The 12,137-nt window shown below is 41.7% G+C and overlaps 1 protein-coding gene across 1 annotated transcript in view; it reads right to left on the bottom strand.

Annotated features, from left to right (window-relative positions):
• Positions 1 to 9,329, bottom strand: part of SDHAF4 (succinate dehydrogenase complex assembly factor 4) — a 28,707-nt gene extending 19,378 nt beyond the window's left edge. The window contains exon 1 of the mRNA XM_024248723.3: positions 9,233 to 9,329. Within this exon, the coding sequence (XP_024104491.1) occupies positions 9,233 to 9,296 (64 nt within the window). The 5' untranslated portion in view covers positions 9,297 to 9,329. The remainder of the gene's footprint in view (positions 1 to 9,232) is intronic.
• Positions 9,330 to 12,137: the final 2,808 nt, after the last annotated feature.

Here is a 12,137-nt window from a genome sequence, read left to right as displayed (position 1 = left end):
ATGCATACAAGTGGTTAAGATAAATATGTGTATGTCTGTGTATGTGTACACATTGAGCAAGTGCATCAATAACTTGAGCCTAACTCTGGGATGTATAAGTTAATTTGTGTAAGGGTTTCTGGTGAAGAACAGAAAACTGTATGTTGGGGAAAGTGAGGAGGAGCAAAGTGTAAGTTGGAGAAACTGGTCCCTAATATGACCTTGCAGACTTCTGAAGGACTTTATCTATAGAAAGAAGGTTTACAAGGAAAAGTTGAAAGACCAGTTTTCTCAAGGGACTCTAAAGGAGGCCATTGGAAACAAAAACAGAACTATTTTTGTAGTCAGGTAACAGTGTGACAGAACACAGGGGAAGATAATGCCCCTCATTTCTGTACAAGATAAGATGGGACACTGTGCTCCTTGGTACCTGCAGGCTTTACAGCTTTTGACACAAGTGTGTGCACATCAGCCTGCCAGGGGTGTTGGTAGTGAAGCACATACAAGTAGCTTCAAAGGCAGACCAAAAGAAACAAGGGCGTGTCAGATGAGGAGCTAAGCCCAAGGACCACTCCTGTTAATTCTGCCTATTAAATAGTGGGTGTTGAGCAATAGTAACTGTATTCATGTTAGGATTACATTTTGGCTATCAGCAGACTTTTGACTACCTCGACTACACGGGAAATAGCTGACAAACTTAAAACAAAAGTCTCTTTTAACAACATCATGAAATAACAACCATAAAGCCCATCTCTTCTACTTCAAGGGGTGGTTTGACTTTATCCAAACCTATTTAGAATTGTGTTTACATGGACATAATAGACAAGAAGAAAACCGTCTAAAAGAAGAAATAATAAAAGCAAAAGAATGACTCTCTCTCTCTCTCACACACACACACACACATATACAAAAACAACACACAACTCAAAACTTTCGTCTCTGGTAATTCGATAAATCAGAAATGCCAAAACTCTACAGCCATAAAATACCTAAAAAGGTAAAACAAAATCAAACATCTTCTAAATCAGAGATAGAACCTTTACGAAAGTAAATAATGATAAACTGAAAAGACAGTCCAGTGAGGTAAACACAAAGTGAAACGGGTACACTTATTGTCTTTTTCTTTTCTTTTTTTTTTTTGAACAGAGACAAAAAAAAATTAGCCACCACACCCAGCTAAGTTTTTGTATTTTCAGTAGAGATGGGGTTTCACCATGTTGACCAGGCTGGTCTTTTTTTTTTTCCAGACAGAATCTCACTCTGTCCCCCAGGCTGGAGTGCAGTGGCACGATCTCAGCTCATTGCAACCTCCACTTCCAGGGTTCAAGTGATTCTTGTGCCTCAGCCTCCCGAGTAGATGGGATTACAGGCACCCACCAATACGCCGAGCTAATTTTTGTATTTTTAATAGAGATGGGGTTTCGCCATGTTGGCCAGGCTGGTATCGAACTCCTGACCTCAAGTGATCTATCTGCTTTGGTCTCCCGAAGTATTGGGATTACAGGCATAAGCCATGGTGCAATGCCTTCTTGTGTCTTTCTTGCCTAGATCTTAGGATACAGAGCTTTCAGGACAGCAGGGAGATGACAGTCTCTTAAACTCAAGCAAAATAGAAAGCACAGGAGAAGCCAGGACTCATGGAGGCTCACATACTGAGAAAAGAAAGTGAACTGAAGATTTTTGTTGTGTTTTGAAACAGGGTCTTGCTCTGTTGCCCAGTCTTGAGTGTAATGGCAGAATCATGGCTCACAGTAGCCTTAATCTCCTGGACTCAAACCATCTTCCTGCCTCAGCCTCCTCAGCAGCTGGGACTACAGCCACGCAACACCATGCCCAGCTAATTTTATTTTTTGTAGAGATGGGGGGTCTCACTATGTTGCCCAGGCTGGTCTCGAACTCCTGAACTCAAGTGATCCTCTTGCCTCCCAAAGTGCTGGGATTACGGGTGTGAGCCACCGCACCCAGCTGAAAGATTTAAAACATAGATAAAAACCACCTGGGGGATTTTGTTAAAATGCAGATTCTGAGTAGTTCTAGGTGGGACTTGTAATTCTTGCATTTTTAACAAGCTCCCAGGTGATAATTATGATGCTGTTCCAAATAGCAAGGAACTAGAAGAAAGACAGTTAAGGAAGAAAAAGTGTCTACTTTAACCTTGGTTCTGAGTGAAGATGTGAAAAGTAGAAGCCCCTCTGAGATTCTGAAGCCACTGGCTGACCCACACCCGTGTTTAGGCCTAACTACACACTAGCTGCATCTTCCAAAAATCCCTAAGCATCTTTTTTTTTTTTTTTTTTTTTTTTTTTTTGAGATGGAGCCTTGCTCTGTCACCCAGGCTGGAATGCAGTGGTGTGATCTCAGCTCACTGCAACCTTCACCTCCCGGGATCAAGCGATTCTCCTGCTTCAGCCTCCCAATAGCTGGGATTACAGGCATGCGCCACCATGCCCACCTAATTTTTGTATTTTTAGTAGAGATGGGGTTTCACCATGTAGGCCAGGCTGGTCTCGAACACCTGACCTCAGGTGATCCACCCGCCTTGGCCTCCCAAAGTGCTGGGATTACAGGCATGAGCCACCATGCCCGGCCAGCCTAATCATTTTTCATCATCTCTTTTTGCTTAATTACTTTCGGCTTTGCAAAAGTTTTTTTTAGGCTGGGCACAGTGGCTCACACCTGTAATTCCAGCACTTTGGGAGGCCAAGGTAGGAAGATTACTTGAGGTCAGGAGTTCCAGACCAGCCTAGCCAATAAGGTGAAACCCCATCTCTACCAAAAATACAAAAAATTAGCTGGGCGTGGTGGTGGGCACCTGTAATCCCAGCTACTTGGGAGGCTGAGGCGGGACAATTGCTTGAACCAGGGGAGCAGAGGTTGCCGTGAGTGAGATCACGCCACTACACTCCAGCCAGGGAGACAGAGCAAGACTCTGTATTAAAAAAAAAAAAAAAGAAAAGAAAAGAAAAAGAAAAATTAGGCCACAAAACAAAGAAAGAAAAACACGGAAATTCAGAAATAACAAACCTAAAACTCAATAAAAAGGCCAAATAGCTGGCCGGACATTGTGGCTCACACCTGTAATCCTAGCAATTTGGGAGGCTGAGGCGGGTGGATCACCTGAGGTCAGGGGTTCAAGACCAGCCTGGCCAATCTGGTGAAACTGCATCTCTACTTGAAATACAAAAATTAGCTGGGTGTGGTGGAGGGTGCCTGTAATCCCAGCTACTCAGGAGGCTGAGAATCACTTGAGCCCAGGAGGCAGAGTTTGCAGTGAGCCAAGACTGTGCCACTGCACTCCAGCCTGGGCAATAGAGTGAGATTCCGTCTCAAAAAAAAAAAGGCCAAATAGCAGAATAAATACAATTGAAAAGAGAATTTATGATCTGGAATGAAGTTTCAAAGAAATTATACAGAAAAAAGCATAGAGACAAATGAATAAAAATAATGAAAGATTAGCTGGGCATGACTGCATGACGGTGGTGCCTATAGTCTTAGCTACTCAGCAGAAGGCTGAGGCGGGAGTATGGCTTGTGTCCTGGAGATCAGGAGCTATGACTGCACTACTGCTCTCTATCCTAGGTGACAGGGCAAGACTCTGTCTCTCAGAAAAAAGAAAAAAGTGTTCCCAGAAGTAAAGTGGGAGATAAGAATAGAGAGAAAATGCTTTTACATACTGACTATACAAAAGTCTTTATACGTTTATCAAAATCAAAATCTTTATAGGTTTTATCAAAATCAAAATCCCACCCAAAATACACATACCTGTGCATGCATGTGCACACACACACAGACCCACGAGTCTGAACAGAGGAATGTAACTGTATCAGTAATTATAAGGGTAAAGAGACTATTAGTCTGCAAAACAACAAAAACCCCCATACAAACAAACCGGAAACAAGCCATATGCTGTTTATGTGAGATACACCATTTGCATGTTTAAAAAAAAAAAAAACACAGAAAATGGAAAAATAAGATAATAAGAAAAAAATGAATAAAAGATAACATAATTTACAATGTAAAAATAACTTTCAATATAGTCTTCATTTTTTAATTGATAAATATTATATACATTATGGTGTACAGCATGTTTTGAAATATGTATATATTGTGAAATAGCTAAATCAAGCTAATATATGCCTTAACTCACGTATCTATCAATTATTTCTGATGAGAAAACTTAAAATCTACTTTCAGCAATTTTCAAGCATACAATACATTAACTATAGTCACCATGTTGTACAATAAATATCCTTTGAATAACTTATAACAAAGAAGATCAACAATAAACAAAGGTTGGTGCTCTGAAAAGACTGAAAGTGTTCCAGCCTGGCCAACATGGTGAAACCTCGTCTCTACTAAAAACACAAAAATTAGCCAGACATGGTGGTACATGCCTGTAATTCCAGCTACGAGGCTGAGGCAGGATAATCACTAGAACCTGGGAGGTGGAGGTTGCAGTGAACCAAGATCGCACCACTGCGCTCCAGCCTGGGCGACAGAGCAAGACTGTCTCAAAAAAAAAATAAAAAAAAAAAGACCGAGAAAGACTGAAAGTGTTGTAAAACCTTTGGTAAGGCTACTATAAAAAAACAAGAGAAAGCAAAATAGATAATATGAGAAAAGGGGAGTACATAATTATATGGAGAGCAGAAAATTAAAAAAAAATACCAGAAACTTGATGTCTATATATTGTAACAATACAAAATGGAAAAACTTTCCAGAAAAAGTTAACTTACCAAAACTGATTTAAGAGGAAACCTGATAAATATAATAATAACCATTGTAGAAGTTAAACAAGTAATTTAAAGTCTTCCCTCGAAGAGAAGAGCAGGTCTAGACAGTTTTGCAGTTGAGTTGTAACAAACCCTCAAGGAACAGAAAATTCCAATCTTCAACAAAATCTAACAAAGAAGGGAAAAGGGAGAGTAGAATCCCCAATACATTATATGTGGCTAGAATAACCTTAATATTAAAACCAGGGAAGCCCGGGCCTGGTGGCTCACACCTGTAATGCCAGCACTTTGGGAGGCCAGGGCAGGCATATCACGAGGTCAGAAGTTTGAGATCAGCCTGGCCAATATGGTGAAACCCTGTCTCTACCAAAAATACAAAAATTAGCTGGGTGTGGTGGCGTGCGCCTGTAATCCCAGCTACTCGGGAGGCTGAGGCAGAAGAATAACTTGAACCCGGGAGGCAGGGTTTTCAGTGTATAACAGAAGAAAATTACAGGCCAATTTCTAAACAAAATATAAGCACAACAAATACAACATTATATTTAAAAATACAATCACCATGATCCTTTGGAATATTTTCCAGGAATGCAAGTGATTCACTATCAGAAAAATCTGTAACTTACCACCTCAACAGATTAAAGCAGAAAATGATAAACACCTCAGTAAGATGAAGAAAAATCAATTCAGTAAACTTCAAGATTTATTCATCATTAAAAATCAAATACAAATACATAAACAAAAACAAAACAAAATCCCAAAACTCTACATAGAAAGGGACTTCCTTAACCCAAAAAGGGTATAACTGTAGCTAATACCACATTTTTTTTCATGTTCCATGAAATTTTATTTCACAAAGGCTTGGACTCTGAAGACCCACAGTTACGGATTATTAAATCCAGTAAGTAAATTTAAATCCAAAATAAAGAGTTTTAACAAAAACATAAGATGGTGATTTTTTTATTTAAAAGAACAGAGTTATTTGGGAGATAGCTAGAACTCTTCCCTGAGGATTCGTTTATAAAACACGCCTTAAAAGTTATTAGGAGATGGTGACTTAAAAAAAAATGCAGCAATTTTATCTAAATGACTGCAATATCACACCTTAATGATAAAATACAAATGCATTCCCTTTATAATCATAAACAAGATAAGTATGCTTGCTGTCATCACTTCTAGTCAACATGGTGCTAGAAATCTCAGCAAAGAAAGAAAAACAAAAGAAAAAGATACAAGGATTAGACAGGGAGGGTGGGGGGGGCACGGTGGCTCATGCCTGTAATCCCAGCACTTTGAGAGGCCGAGGCGGGTAGATCACTTGGCTAACATGGAAAAACCCCATCTCTAAAAATAAAAATAAAAATTAGCCGGGCATGGTGGTGCACACCAGTAATCCCAGCTACTCGGGAGGCCGAGGCAAGAGAATCACTTGATCCCGGGAGGTGGAGGTTGCAGTGAGCAGAGATTGTGCCACTGCACTCCACCCTGGGTGACAGAGCAAGACCCTTTCTCAAAAAAAAAGATTAGACAGGGAGAAACTAGACTGTCACCATTTGCAGATGATATGAATGTCTACGCAGCAAAGTCCCCAAAATCTGCAAAGTAAATTATTTAAATTAATAAGGTAATTTAGATACAAAATCATTAAGCATCATGTTTCTGTACATAAACAACAGTCAGAAAATAGTAAGATTTATTACAAAGTTATGGCTAGAGTTATCAAGACAGGTAGTATCAGCAAAGGAATAGACAAATAGGTCAATGGGACTGAGAAAAGAGCCAAGAAGTAAACGTATGCATATATGTATAAGTAAACTTGATTTATGATGACTGGCATTATATCAGTAGGGGAAAGGTCCTATAAATACATGAACCTGGGACAAGTGTTTGATATGAAAAAAAATGAAAACTGGTTTCCTGCCTCACACCATACACAAATATCAATTCCTGGTAGAATAAAGGCTTAAATGTGAAAAGCAAAACTGTAAACCTTGAGAAGAAAATACAAGAGATTATGTCTATGACTTTAGGGTACAGAAGGGTTTCTTAGACAAGACCACAAGGCAGTAACAATAAACAAAAGGATCAAGACAAAATTTTACAGATAAAATTATAAACATCTGTTTATTAAGATACCTTTTATATTGAAGCTGCATGATTGCACATGCAGACCCATTATTCTATTCTGCCTAGTAGTGACAGAAACAAACCACAAATTGAGATATTTGACACTTACATAACTAAAAAAGGTTTAGCATACAAATACATGTAAAGAATATAAATAAGAAGCAATCTGTTAAGAAAAAAGGCTGGGCGCGGTGGCTCATGCCTGTAATCCCAACACTTTGGTAGGCCGAGGCTGGGAGATCACCTGAGTTCATGGCAAAACCCTGTCTCTACCAAAAATACAAAAAATTAGCTGGGCGTGGTGGTGGGCGCCTGTAATACCAGCTACTCGGGAGGCTGAGGCAGGAGAATCGTTTGAACTCAGGAGGCAGATGTTGCAGTGAGCTGAAATCTCACCATTGCACTCCAGCCTGGGCAACAAGAGTGAAACTCCGTCTCAAAAACAAAGAAAGAAAAAAGAAAGAGGTATTTCACAAAACGTTAATATTTGAAACGATGTTTTACTTCTTTAATCAGAGGAAAGCAAAATCACAATGAGGTGTCATTTCATTACCCTATAGGCAGCCAAAAATTAAAACCTAAGGCAAAATTAAGTTTAGGCAAGTTTGTGGAACAACAGGAACTCTAATACACTGCTGGTAAAGTGAAAATTGCTATAGAATTAGAAAATGCCGTTACACCTTGGCATCATATTGTAACATTGAAAAGACCTATACCATACTCCAGGAATTCCACTCCTTCCACTAATGCACAAATAAGGTACACAAGAATGTGTAGCAGCCAATCCTGGTGTTTCTGGAATTACCCAAATGTCCTTTGAGAAGGGCATTGGAAAATGTATCATATGTTCACACAGTTGAATGAAGAACTACAACCTCAGACGTCAATGTGAATCAATCACAAAACACAGTGTTAGCTGAAAAAAAATCAACAATATGAAACCATTTCTATAAAGATTAAAAACATCATTACACAGTTGTATCAGGAAGCAGCAAACAGAGACCTCCTTGGCAATGGAGACTATTTCTTAAATTGGAGGTTGAGTTCATAGATTCTGGTTGTGCTTCATAGCTTACATGTGTGCTACATAGCTTACACGTGTGCTACGTGTGTGTGTATATATATATATGGAATAATTCATAATTGTTTAAAACAAGTTAAAGGGGGATGTTGAATGAACCCTTCAAAATTTTAACATTATTACCTTGAGGTTCGGATAATGTGGGACTTTCACTTTCTGTATTATTCATTTCTGGACTATTTAAAACTTATACAATTAAGTAAAATGTTTGTATTTGGGGAAAATGATTGCACAAAGGAAAACAAATTGCATAGAAATCCGGCGCCATTTGAGGGCAATAATTACTGTTTTCAACTTACATAACTTCTCCAGGTGTCATACATTAAAATTACGTTTTGCGGGCCGGGCGTGGTGGCTCACGCCTGTAATCCCAGCACTTTGGGAGGCCGAGGCGGGCGGATCACGAAGTCAAGAGATCGAGACCATCCTGGCTAACACGGTGAAACCCCGTCTCTACTAAAAATACAAAAAATTAGCCAGGCATGGTGGCGGGCGCCTGTAGTCCCAGCTACTCAGGAGGCTGAGGCAGGAGAATGGCGTGAACCTGGGAGGCAGAGCTTGCAGTGAGCCGAGATCACGCCACTGCACTCCAGCCTGAGGGACAGAGAGAGACTCCATCTCAAAATAAATAAATAAATAAATAAATAAATGAATAAAGTTTTGCATAGTCTGGGCTGCTAACTGTATTATCTTGAGAAAAATTTCCAACAACCATGGGTTTAAAAATGTTGGTTTTACTGAAAGCATGAATGCTTTTTCTACACTGACAATTCCTGGCTTCATCTAATTTACGTTATACTTATTTGACTTTGGCTCACTTCTGCACTTTTCCCATTTTTAAAAGATAAACTGTAAACTGCCACAAATCCTTTTCTGCTGGAGCCTGGACCAGGAGCGCGGATTCCTGTAAATAATGATGTAAATAAGTAAGTGAATCAATGACTCCCATTCCCAAAGGGCCTTCTTTTCCATTTTTCTCAGGGGCATCAAAGTGCGGTGTGCCCTGCGAGCTCCCACGGGAACAACCCGTAACGTCTGTGGTCCTGTTGGGCCACCGCGTGCTCGGTAGGAAGCGGACGTCCCGGGGGCTGAAAGGGCCTTAGCGATCTTCTCGCTTTAGTCCCACCCGAGACCCGGGGCGCTGCAGGGACCTGCCCAGGCCACTGGGTGGGCGGCTGGTCGGGAGAAGCTGGGCAGCCCCTGGCAACACCGAACGGCCAGGACACACGCGGCTTCCTCCGCGGGAGGCGCTTCTCTCTGCGCCTGGGCCTTCACGACCCCTCCCGCGACCGTGGCCCCGCGGCCAGGTGCTTACTTGCCGCTCTCCACGCCGTGGCCGAGACCGAGCTAAGCAACCAAGGAAGCCTCGATGGGGTCATGGCGCCGACTCCCCGAGCCTCCGCGCAGGCGCAAAGCAGTAGGGGGAGGAGCAGGCGGCAGGATCCGGAGCCTCCCTGCAGAGGGCGGGGCCTCCGTGGCCGGCTTTAGAAAAGGAGTTAGAGGCATGCCTCGGCTCTTTGGCCAAGAGAGACCCAAGCTACCCGGTGTTAAAACGCCAAATCGTGGCTGAACTTAGAAGAGGGAATAATTCCGTTCCGTTCATGCTTGTCAGTCTGAGCCGAAAGGTCCCGTGGAAGATCCCTTTTATAGTTTACAAAGATTGAGCGCCTTTTACTCTCTCACTCATGTAAAAGCTTCTTATACCTACTTCTCCCTATTTTGTGTTTTAAATCTTTGTTCAGTCAGCTCCCAGTTCGTCCATTCTGACCGACTAACCAGATGATATGAAAGGCGACATTTTTGAATGAGGTGCAAAGCAAGAAAAGGCTCTCCATCCAGGCTAGGATCCAGTGCAAGGAGCTCTGCCACTTGACCCTTACATCCCACCAGCTCTAATAGCGTTGAGTGGATGTGGCAGACCTGGATGCTTTGTGCAACTCGTGGAAATCTTTACAGAATCATAGTGAAGGCCCCCAGAATTCTGGAATTTTGTCTTTTCTTTTAAAGAAAAGTTTCTGGCTAGGTATTGCGCCTTGGTAGTGTCTGACCATATGACATCAAGTGGTTATACGATCGAAGCTTCTTATCATGAACTGAGAATTATCTGGTTCTCCTAGATAAGGAGATCCTTTTACGAAGTGAAAGTGGGCCGGGCACGGTGGCTCACTCCTGTAATCCGAACACGTTGGGAGGCCGAGGGGGGTAGATTATCTGAGGTCAGGAGTTTGAGACCAGCCTGGCCAACAAGGCAGGCTCTACTAAAAATACAAAAATTAGCCGGGCGTGGTGGCACATTCCTGTAATCCCAGCTATTTGGGAGGCTGAGGTAGAAGAATCGCTTGAACTCGGGAGGCGGAGATTGCAGCGAGCAGAGATCGTGCCACTGCACGCCAGCCTTGGAGACAGAGCAAAACTCCATCTCAAAAACAGAAAAAGAAAAAAGAGAGAAAGTGGGATACACAGAACTGGGCCAGAGTCAAAACGGAAACAGTTTTCATTTGTAGGGAGCTCACAGTCCTAAGGTCATGCTTTTGACCTTTAGTTTATATCCACAGTTTAATAATGAATTCCTTGTGACTAGACTGAGGAAAAAATTCAAAGTCGGATGATGGCTTCGCTCAATAAACTGGCCCAGCTGGCAACTGACTGCTTTTCATATTTAGAGCCCCACTTAACAGAGGCCCTGAAGGAACAGAACAGGGAAAAAAAATTCTTTCCAGCATGCATAACTTAGCTTATTTATGTATTTTATGTTTTTACAGGCACAGGTCACCACACCTAGCTGATTTTTCTATTTTTAGTAGAGACGGGGTTTCACCATGTTGACCAGGCTGGTTTTGAACTCCTGGCCTCAAGGGACCCACCCCTCTCAGCTTCCCAAAGTGCTGGGATTACAGGTGTGAGCCACTGTGCCTGGCCAGAATTTAGCTTATCTTGTATGCTTTGCCTAAAAAGAGACATGGCTTGAGATAAAAATCTACATCATTTCATAGACAGTGACTGGTTTGTCAAATGGCTGGGAACTGGGAATGTAAAAGTTTTGGACTAGGTCTTTGGAATAGGACCTCTCAAAGTGGTTCCAAAGCATGAAAACATTTGGGTCCTATTGAACGTGAAAAAAAAAAAAGGCTTCCATTGCAGAAGGGCTCTTAATCAGAACAAGATTATTAGTTATCTATTGCTGCCTCACAAATTATCCCAAAATTTATTGGCTTAAAACAATAAACAGTTATTCTCTCACAGTTTTTGTGGATCAGTAATCTAGAAGCCAGAGTGACTGTGGTTCTGGGTCCTAAATGAGGTTGCAGCCAAGCTGTTGGCTGAAGTCCCAGTCTCGTATAAATGCACAACTAAGGGAAGATCTGCTTCCAAGCTCATTCACCTGATTATTGGCATGATTTGGTTCCTTGTGGACTTTGGACTGGAAACCTTCTCAGTTATTTGTTAAGTGGGCTTCTCCAAAGGCTATCTTGCAACATAGCAGCTGGCTTTCCACAGGACAAATGAACTAAGGAGCAAGAAAGACCACTCAAAATGGAAGCCCTGAACTTCTGTAATCTCATCTCGGTAGCGACATCCCACCACTTCCACTGTATCCTACTATTAGGTCCAGCCCACTCTCAAAAGGGGATTACACAAGGGCTGCAACAGTGACCCATTCTGTGGACATCACTCTGCCTCTTTCCCCCACAGCAGGTGTGGACTCAGTAACAAGGTAGCCATGGTGGCAAGAATGGAGACATACATGTGCTTTTAACACCGTCTTTCTTCTGCCATGACTGATTGGCTACTACCACTACTTGCCAACTGCAGTGACCAACTTGATCCTCTGATATACTTTTATGTGGTCTGGGTGGCAGGTCTGATTACAATGAAATCCTACTGTTATGAAGGAGGTAGCAATTTGTTCTTACAGGAAGAGACAATTATTCTGCATTTAGATTGTTTTCCCTGATTTATGCTTATTATATACTTCACCTGTGGACTTACTGAATACCTTAACACACTACTCCATATTTAATACAATATCCTATACAACATTGCTTCTTATCGAAGAACTCATTTTCTTGTGAAAGATGTAAAGCAGGGGACTAATGCCTGCAGGATTCACAGCCTTATGTATTCCATCATCCAAAAGCAACCGATTTTATGGAATGACGGACAGCCTTATTGAAAATTGTTTTGGAACCAGGTGAGAAAATACACTTTGGGATACTGCC

Source organism: Pongo abelii, chromosome 5 (genome assembly GCF_028885655.2).
Source record: "Pongo abelii isolate AG06213 chromosome 5, NHGRI_mPonAbe1-v2.0_pri, whole genome shotgun sequence".
NCBI lineage: Eukaryota > Metazoa > Chordata > Mammalia > Primates > Hominidae > Pongo > Pongo abelii.
This window is presented reverse-complemented; position numbering and strand designations above follow the sequence as displayed.